At 39.3% G+C, this 10,606-nt stretch overlaps 1 protein-coding gene across 17 annotated transcripts in view; it reads left to right on the plus strand.

The window, feature by feature from the left end:
• Window positions 1-7,172: 7,172 nt before the first annotated feature.
• Window positions 7,173-10,606, plus strand: part of CFAP20DC (CFAP20 domain containing) — a 326,758-nt gene continuing 323,324 nt past the window's right edge. For 12 of the 17 annotated variants that reach the window (XR_008501471.1, XM_054480722.2, XM_054480721.1 and 9 more), the window contains exon 1: window positions 7,173-10,245. Coding sequence is in view for 11 of the 17 variants with exons in the window: in XM_054480722.2 (XP_054336697.1) it covers window positions 10,225-10,245 (21 nt within the window). In the remaining 6 variants the exon portion in view is untranslated. The remainder of the gene's footprint in view (window positions 10,246-10,606) is intronic. The other 5 variants (XM_054480732.2, XM_054480731.1, XM_054480728.2 and 2 more) reach the window with 2 other exon arrangements.

The raw sequence follows: 10,606 nt of genomic DNA on the forward strand, positions 1-10,606 counted from the left end.
TCAGGACAGGACATAACAACAACAACAACAAAAACTACAGACCAATGTCTTTGATGAACACAGATGCAAAAACCTTCAACAAAATACTTGCTAACCAAATCCAACAGCATATCAAAAAGATGATCCACCATTGTCAACTGAGTTTCATACCAGGGATGCAGGGATGGTTTAACATATGCAAGTCAATAAATGTGATACACCACATAAACAGAAGTAAAAACAAAAACCACATGATCATCTCAATAGATGCAGAAAAAGCATTTGACAAAATCCACCATCGCTTTACGATAAAACCCTCAGCAAAATCAGCATAGAAGGGACATACCTCAAGGTAATAAAAGCCATCTATGACAAACCCACAGCCAGCATCATACTGAACGGGGAAAAGATGAAAGCATTCCCCCTGAGAACTGGAACAAGACAAGGATGGCCACTTTTACCACTTCTATTCAACATAGTACTAAAAGTCCTAGCCAGAGCAATCAGACAAGAGAAAGAAATAAAGGGCAACCAAATTGGTAAAGAGGTAGTCAAACTGTCACTGTTTGCTGATGATATAATCATATACCTAGAAAACCCTAAAGACTCATCCAAAAAGCTTCAGAACTGATAAGTGAATTCACTACAGTTTCAGGATACAAAATCAATGTATGCAAATCAGTAGCTCTGCTATACACCAACAACAACCAAGCTGAGAATTAAGTCAAGAATTCAACCCCTTTCACAATAGCTGCAAAAAAAAAAAACAAAAAAAAACTTAAGAATATACTTAACCAAGTAGGTAAAATATTTCTACAAGGAAAACTACAAAACACTGCTGAAAGAAATCATAGATGACACAAATAAATGCAAACAAATTCCATGCTTGTGGATGGGAAGAATCAATATTGTGAAAATGATGATACTGCCAAAAACAATCTACAGATTCAATGCAATTCCCTTCAAAATACCACCATCATTCTTCACAGAACTAGAAAAAAATCCTAAAATTCATATGGAAACAAAAAAGAACCTGCATAGCCAAATCAAGACTAAGCAAAAAGAACAAATCTGGAGGCATCACATTACCCAACTTCAACCAATACTTGAAGTCCACAATCACCAAAACAGCATGGAACTCGTATAAAAATAGGACATGGCACAATGGAACAGAATGGAGAACCCAGAAATAAAGCCAAATGCTTACATTCAACTGATCTTTGAGAAAGCAAGCAAAAACATAAAGTAGCAAAAGGACATCCGATTCAACAAATGGTGCTGGGATAATTGGCAAGCCACATGTGGAAGAATGAAACTGGATCCTCATCTCTCACCTTATACAAAAATCAACTCAAGATGGATCAAAGACTTAAATCTAAGACTTTAAACCATAAAAATTCTAGAAGATAACATCAGAAAAACCCTTCTAGACATTGGTTTGGGCAAAGACTTTATGACCAAGAGCCCAAAAGCAAATGCAACAAAAACAAAGATAAATAGATGGAACTTAATTAAACTAAAAAGCTTCTGCACAGCAAAAGAAATAATCAGCAGAGTAAACAGACAACCGACAGAATGGGAGACTATATTTGCAAACTATGTATCTGACAAAAGACCACTATCCAGCATCTACAAGGAATTGAAACAAATCAGCAAGAAAAACAATCCCATTAAAAAATGGACAAATGGTATGAATAGACATTTTTCAAAAGAAGATATACAAATGGCTAACAAGCATATGAAAAAATGTTCAACATCACTAATTATCAGGGAAATGCAAATCAAAACTACAGTGCAATACCACCTTACTCCTGTAAGAATGGCCATAAGGAAAAAATCAAAAAATAATAAAAGTTGGCATGGATGTGATGAAAAGGAAACACTTTTACACTGCTAGTGGGAATATAAACTAGTACAAGTGCTATGGAAACAGTGTGGAGATTCCTTAAAGAACTAAAAGTAGGTCTACCATTTGATCCAGCAATCCCACTACCAGGTATGCACCGAAAGGAAAAAAGTCATTATATGAAAAAGACACTTGCACATGCACGTTTATAGCAGCACAATTCACAACTGCAAACACATGGAACCATTCCAAATGCCCATCAATCAATAAGTGGATGAACAAAATGTTATATATATAGACACACACACACACACACACAGACACAGACACACACACACCATGGAATACTACTTAGGCATAAAAAGGAATGAAATAATGGCATTTGCAGCAACCTGGATGGAATTGGAGACCATTATCCTAAGGGAAGTTACTCAGGAATGGAAAACTAAACATCATATGTTCTCACTCATAAGTGGAAGCTAAACTATGAGGATGCAAAGGCATAAGAATGATACAATGGACTTTGGGGACTTGGAGGAAAGGGTGTGAAGGGAATGAAGGATAAAAGACTACACATTGTGTATAGTGTACACTGCTCAGGTGATGGGCATACCAAAATCTCAGAAATCACCACTAAAGAACTTATCCATGTAACCAAACACCACCTGTTTCCCAAAAACCTATTGAAATAAGAAATAATAATAATGGCTATGATTCATATGTGTTCTGATAATGTGTTCTGAATGTGTTTGTACGCATTAGGCACACACTATCAGCACGCATGCAGAAGTCTGTGAATGGAAAGAAAATATCCTTTCCATTAACTTATCAGAAACACAAAAAACATCAGACATCAGAAGACCTTGCAAGATGAACATCCTGGATTCCCTTCTACTGCCTTTTTCCCACTTCGCATTTATCTTGTCTTCTCTCTTCTTTGTAGCTTTTTCTATCCCTCTGAACTCCCTCCTGGGTTCCAGCTCCATCCTAGAAGCATAGCTGAAGGACAATTCTAAGTTTCACCTGTCTCTCTATCCTAGTGGTCATGGTAGGTCCTTCCCCTGGGCCCTGGGGGAAGAGGTGGGTGAGGTGGGGTTGAGAAGTCTTTCAGGTTCTTCACACTGGAACTTCTATGAGATAAATAGACTTTTCTCTACATATTATTGACTGTGTTCCATAGCTTAATGGCATTTAATATGCTAAACAAAATATCTGCCTCCTATGGGGTGAGAAAGGGTAAAAGAGAGAAGGAAATCCCATTCTTCTGCACATATTCTTGGTAGTAAAATATAAGCTAGTACTAGGGCACTTGAGTGGAAGTGGAACTCAGATGCTTTTGGACAATTAAGTTAGACAACTTCCCTCTCTATGTGTTCTAATTTGAATTAAGATTAGATATTTTAGGGGACTGGTGTGAATTTCTTCATACACATAACCTATTTGCATCTGGTGGTTTTCATGAGGGCCAAGAGCCTCCCAGGAGAAAAATATTTAAACTCTGTTGAGATATGTATGCCTACCTGACAGCGCTATGCCTAACTGACAGAAAATTGGGGAAATCAGATTTTAGGAGGGGCTTCAGAAAAGAATTCACCATTAGGGAAGAATATACAATGAGTTAGATGAGTAACAGGACCTGAAATGATAAGGAAATATTGGTATGGGTAGGGCAAATAGTCAAACTTGTCCCAACCCAACCACCCTCATGGAATAGGCCTGTGAGTGTGTGTGTGTGTGTGTGTGTGTATGTATGTATGTACGTGTGAATTTTTTTAAATTACAGAACTTTGGGACCCAGTCAGCTTCGCTGTGGGGACTTCCCCACCCCAAACACATTATCTTACCTGGAAAAGACATCTTTCCCTTGGTAAATGAAAGAAGATACACATTGAAAAATCAGTATGGACAATGATGGTGGTAGGCAGTGTAAGTGGTACTCAGGGTGACAGTGTAGGTCACTTTATTTAAATAGTTCCAGTTGGGGTCTGGGCTTCAGAGTTAGGTCTGGACTAGCTGCATCATTTGAGTACAATAGCTTTATTGCTAACCACTGAATATTGGGGCTCAAATAATTCTGCAGAAAGACTTTTCTTCTTCCAATCCTGGCAACTGAGTGAAATTCACAATAACCATTCAGTTTGCTTCCTAAGAATAAAAACACAAAATTCTAGATTTACTGGTGTTAATGCCCCCCAGCCAAAGAACATTAGGGATATATCAGTAGTTGAAGAAGTTGGGTTCATTACTCATTGCAACAAGGAAGAAAATACACCATTGGGGAACCTTGGGTATGCTAGTAAGAGGATGTTAGAACTTATTATAGGATTTGGGCTTATGTTAGCTGATTTAGGGGAGGGTTTAGGTAAGTAGAGCTTTGCTCTGGATTGGGTCCTGTCAGGAACCATGGGTATTTCAATGATCGGGAATATTAATAAATCTTATGTATAAGACAGGAAGAATGAAGTAAGGCTTAGCTATAATTGGTAAAGAAGCAGCAGTCACCCATATTAACCAGGATAGGGAAATGTTTAGTCATCTTTTTGATTTGGACAATATTCATGTTTTTGTCTTGATTCATCATGGTCACAGAGTGGCTTTGTATGATGTTGATATTCTGTGAAACTGTTCGTGTTCAGTAACAATAGCAACAACAAAACACCAAAACCTAGCTGTGAGTGTCAGGCCAGCTTCCAGATGTCTTTGTTTCACTGGTGACATTAGCGAAAGCAGTTACATTCTAATTTCAACAACTTCAAACATGGCAGGTATTCTTTGGCAATAGTGGTAACAGTGGCAACTAAGTGGAATCCTTCATAAAAATGTTTGGTCTGAGAAAAAAATGCAGTCAAGTAATCACTTCTGAAGTGATTCCTGGCTACTTAGTATCCTCTTAAAGATCCTGGAAATACACGGGCATCCAATAACATTGGATTTCCTGTTACTAAGCAGGTAAGAGCTTAAAGAATTCAGGCTTGAATATTAAGAGTTAATGAGGCTGGGCGCAGTGGCTCATGCCTGTAATCCCAGCACTTTGGGAGGCTGAGGTGGGCAGATCACGAGGTCAGGAGATCGAGACCATCCTGGCTAACACGGTGAAACCCCGTCTCTACTAAATATACAAAAAATTAGCCGGGCGTAGTGGCGGGCGCCTGTATTCCCAGCTACTCAGGAGGCTGAGGCAGGAGAATGGCGTGAACCCAGGGGGCAGAGCTTGCAGTGAGCCGAGATTGCGGCACTGCACTCCAGTCTGGGCGACAGAGCGAGACTCCGTCTCAAGAAACAAAAAAAGGAGTTAATGTAAATCCTGGGATAATGAAAAGGGCCTATGATATTTGAATTACACATATGTACATCAAATCATTTAAAGAATGTTAGAGAACCTTTCTTTCATATTAAATTATTCATGTATAGTTAGAATTTTTACAAAATATGTCTGGTGTCTGTTATTTGTAAAAAAAAAAAAAAAAAATCATTATAGTGGATATCTCCTTTTGGCTGCCCAATATCCATCTTCCTCCTTCCCTAGAAGAGGACCCAGAGTTTCCTTTGGGAAACAATCCTTCCCCATTCCTAGTCACGTGTTTGGGTGGTACCCCATTCCCAGCCAGTTAATATATCTCATCTCCCTGCTTGCTGGGACTGGTTTAAGAATAAGCACTTAATCTAGCCTTAAGCCTATTTATCTGATCAAAGTGTTTATTTCAGAGATAGGCATATCATCTGAACTGATCCAAATGAAGGTAACTTCAGGACTTTAGCCCCAAATGCTCTATTTAGTGATATCGGAATGTAAAATTGAGAATGCTATAGCCATTTTGTAAACCTAAAGAGAGCCAGCCTAACGACTGAGGCAACCTAGAGGAAGCAGTGTGGAGAAAGGAAACCTGATGATGTTTCTGACCTCTAGATGCAGCTGGATCTACTCTAGTTGTTAAGAAATCAATGCCAAGTCCAATGTCATGAAGTTTTCCCCTTATGTTTTCTTATAAGAGTTTTATAGTTTTAGGTCTTATGTCTTTGATTCATTTTGAGTTAATTCATGTATATACATTTAAAAAGTAAAGCAAGAGTCCAATTTCATTCTTTCTCATGTAAATATACAGTTTTCTACAGCCCTTTTATCACAAATCAACACTAACTGGCTTTAGGTTAATGAAAGTTATCCAAGAAAAACTTGCTACTTAGATCTAACTTTTCTGTTAAAAACCCTCATTGTAAAACAAATTAATACTAAATATCCACTCAATTAATTTATTCCTTTCAAAGATGCATTTGGCAAATGGTCGTTTTTCTAAACCTAAGTGCTTGCTATGTAAAGCTACTTTGTTTAGGAAAGTATTCATACCTAAATATCAAACTACTGGGATAGTTTTTTTGTTTTGTCTTGTTTTCCTGAGAAAGCTTTCAAGTGGTAGCCGGTTTTGGAAATTTTAAATTGATGCATGACTTTTAAAGTACTTGGTCATCTATAGGTACAGGCAAGAAATAGTCCCCATAGGATCTCATGGACCCGAGAAGGGGGAACAACCCATTTGAGGAGAAAATCTAAAAACAGTAAAACCCTCAAAAACTTTCACCATTCCATACTTTCTGGAAAAAAGAAGACACTACTATTTTCAAATCAACTGTCAAATGAATAACTTTGGTATCATTAATTTTTCTTGCTTAAAACTATAAAATAGGCCCAGTTTCAAAGCTTTCCTATCAACTCAACATTATCATTCATAAAGCTATTCCATAATATATAAAAAATTAACACTTCAAGTATTAAACATTTTTAGATTATTGTGCAGCAAATTCTCATGAAACAGATATCTTATTTCTTCCCATCAGCCAAATAATTAGATTACGTACTGTAATCAAAATACAAACTACAACAATATTGTAAATACAGTACATTCTTAGTTCAAAAGATATTATTTCTTGTCAAATTGATAATCATACTCATCTAAGTTGAATGGCTATATTGGCATACGAAGACTGCCACCCTTTAAAAACTGTTTCTAGTCTATTCCATTTTAAATACTATCCAACATCCTTTGATATTAATATACCACCAAATTACTTTATTTTTTTCAAATCACTTTCTTTGTAGAACAAAGACAAGCACTTTACAGCTTGTAAAGTGACTAATCTTAATGTTGTCAAATTAAGTTAAGCAATTTAACGCAATTACTAAATGTACCAACTTCTTAAAAAATTGTAGCAATTAAAGAAATTGTTTCATTGTCTTTTATAGGGAACATAAATAACTTGGTTTATCTTTTATAATGAACATAAATAACTTGGTTTAAGCCAAGTTGTTTGGGCAGGCTGGCTTTTTTCCTTTTTTTCTTTTTTTCAAAATTGTGCTATAGATATCCTTGAAGTCACAGTCAAATCCAAGTTTTTGTTTATAGCTTGCATTCAATCAAATTGAAGAATACTTGCTATTGCAAAGTTGGATTTCCTCCTTTCTCTGATTTTGAATGCATACTGTTAAAGTACTGCACATTCTTATTTTTGCTTTATTGCTACCATTGTCATTGTTAATGGTGGCTCTCACCATAGGCAAAATAACACTGATAAACTTGGGCAGCTTTCAGATTTGCCCATTTCCTGGACAAGCAGTATATCATACTTGCTAATGACAATCCAACTGAGTCTCCTGAACTTGTTAGAAATTAGGACGGTCAGGTGACAATGTTTGGCTTTGGACTATTACTTTCTCTTTAGGAAGTGAGGACATTGAAATAAATGGACACTGTTTCCTTCTAGTCTTAAGTTGAATAAACAGGTGATCAAAACCAAAAACACCTGAGTAATAAGACTTACTGATTCACTGTAATTATTCATTTTCAACTCTGTAGCTCATTTTTTCATTGACAAATTGAGGTTATTAATTCACCCTTTTAGTTGTAGATAAATGATAAACCTATTAATTAACTCATGTAATCATAAGAGGAAGAAAGAAAATAAAGTAGGGCAAAATTGTGGATTTCACTTCAACTATGGTGTCAAAAGACCCTTTTCAGAGACCCAAGTAGATTGTTAGAAGCCTTAAGATGTCCCCTAGATTCTTCCCAGATTCTCATTATACCTTTTGCCATCCTTATTATTAACAGCTGCCCAAAGAAGATATTCACATCAACCCCCCTGGAGCATGTAAATGTTTCCTTATTTGGAAAAATTGGTCTTTGGAGATGTGATTAAATTATCTTGAAATAAAGAGATTGCTTTGGATTATCAAAGTTGGCCCTAAATACTATTACAACCTCTTTATAAGAGACACACAGGGAAAACACACAGAAGAGGAGAAGACAATGTGACCACAGAGGTGAGACAGAGACTGGAGAAATGGAGCCACAATTCAAGGAGTGCCAACAGCTGCCAGAAGCTGATGAGGCAAAGAATGGATTCTCCTCTAAAGCCACTAGAGGAGTGTTGCCCTACTGACACTTTGATTTTGGACTTCTGGCCTCCAGAACTATGAGAGAATAAATTTCTGTTGTTTTAAGCTACTCCTTTTGAGGTAATGTTACAGCAGCCACAGGAAACTAATATACCCACCCAATGTTACTCCCTGTGATTGAATTCATGATATTTATCACAAGTTGTAATTATTTGCTATTTTATTTATCATCTGTCTCACTCCCCTATGTAAGCTCCATGAAGGTAGGGCCATTCACTGCACACCCAGTCTCTTAGCATAGTATTTGAAATATCTTATGTTCCTAGAAACCATCTGTTAAAAAGAATTAGTGGATAAATGTCCCCCATAGATAAGTCTTGTAAGACAGAGACCATGTCTATCGATCACAATTGTCAAAGCCTCCAGCACAGAGCCTTACAAGAAACTGCTGTTGAACTAAGTTTGCTGGCCTAGAAATCAGGAAGTCTGGATTCTAGACACTATACTGCAATGTATAGCTGTGCCATGGCCCCCACCTCTATTTCCTTCCATCTATTATTTGGCTTAGAATGTTCAAGAAGGTTTGTTCCTTATCTGCTCCTTCTTATCCTTGATAAGGAGCAGGTCCAAATAGCATTCATTTTCGCATCCCTTACATCATCCATAATAGTTGGCATATGATAGGACAATAAATGTTTGAGGTTTTTGGGTGAAGTGGAATGATTCTGGGCTTTAGACTCAAACATAAATGAAACTCAATATTGCATCCTTGAGTAAATTCCTAATCGACTCTGAATCTCAATCTTCTCAAATGAAAGGAGACTAACCCTTACCTCACAGAATTGTGAACCTGTGAGCCACTCAGCCTACAGCAGGAACTTTATGAGTGGTACCTGATTAGCATTAACCTATGCCATTGACCTAACTCAACCATGAGTGCAGCATCAGATAAGAATTCCTAACTGGTGCCATATGACTTTGGCCAAGCCATTTAACCTTTCTGAACCACAGTTCCTTAGCCAAAAATTGGCAATAGTACCTTCCATGTAAGCAGTGGCTCTGATCTAGAAACTAAATAAAGTAACAATAGTTACACTTAAGCGAGTGCTAGTCTCAATAAGCTATTATTTTCTACAAAAAAAATCTTGGCTTCCTAGGGTCTTCTGAAACAATGAAAGGGTCCAGCTGACCCTCTTACTGCCTCAACGAACCCAAATTTGGGAATCTTCTAAGCAAAGGCCGCGTGAGGGTTCCATGAGTCCATGACTGTATTCCTCAGGAACCTACCAGTTATCAGTGTTTACCACGAGGAGAGACCAAACCGATGTGACAGGTACTCTAGAAGAGTCCAGTACCTGGCATAGCCCTAATCCACGCTGAGTTTAGCCTTTTTAGTCGGCAGAGGTCATGACCTAAGGAGAGTGCTGCTCACCGTTTGGACCGCCCACCATTTCTCCAGGAGTCCCGCGGTTGCCTGGGCAACGCTACGTCACCGCGTATCCTCCCGTGCCCGTCGGCGAGAAGCCTAGAGAGCGCAACGCGCAGGCGCCCAGTGGAAACCAATGGGCGCGGCCGGAACGCTGGTGGCGCTCGGCGCTGCTCTTTCGCGGTCGGATTCTGGGGTGGGGCGGCAGCGGGAGCGCGCCCGCTTTTCCTAGGCCAGCGGGCGGTTGTCCGTGGCTCCGCGACTGGGCGCCCCGTCACGTAGGTTACACACACGGTCACTCCCCAGGGACGGCCCGGAGTCCGTCCAGGCAGCTGCGCCCTCCCCAGACCCGGGCACCGCGGAGGCTGGAGCCGCAATGGTGCTGGTCGAGGGCGGGAGATGGAGCTGACCAGGAGCCGGAGGGGCTGAAAAGAGCCTGCCCAAGTCTGGGCCAAGCACGAAGGCCTTTCCCACCCGTCGGGCTCCTGGGTTCCCGCCAGCCGATTTCCAGCCGTCAGGGTCACGCCACTCGCTGGAAAACCCTGAACTCTGTGCCCCTCAAGCCCTGGGCCCCCTGCGGGAATGTTCAAAAATGAGTACCAGGTAACCCTAAACGGTTCTCCAACCTGTCTATACCTTTCTCTTCTTGAGTGAAGTAGTCCGTGATCGGGGTGAGGATAAAGTGCACCCTCTATCCCCATAATAAGGTCTTTTTCAGGGGTAAGTTGTTGACCCAGAGAGAAGGAAAAAGTTACCAATGTCTAGGCCTATGATTTGGCTTTTGTTCACTCTCCAACTCAGTGTTTCTTAAGATGAATTAATTGTCTGTGATTCTACCTAAAATGGAGATCTTAAGCCCCACTGAAACCTCCTGAATCAGAATCTTGAGGGCAGGGCCCAGAAATCTTGCGTTTTAACAAGGCGCTTTGGAGACTCAGTATTCATGCAACACTGGTATCTCAGA

The sequence above is a fragment of the Pongo pygmaeus genome, chromosome 2 (assembly GCF_028885625.2).
Source record: "Pongo pygmaeus isolate AG05252 chromosome 2, NHGRI_mPonPyg2-v2.0_pri, whole genome shotgun sequence".
Taxonomy (NCBI): Eukaryota; Metazoa; Chordata; class Mammalia; order Primates; family Hominidae; genus Pongo; species Pongo pygmaeus.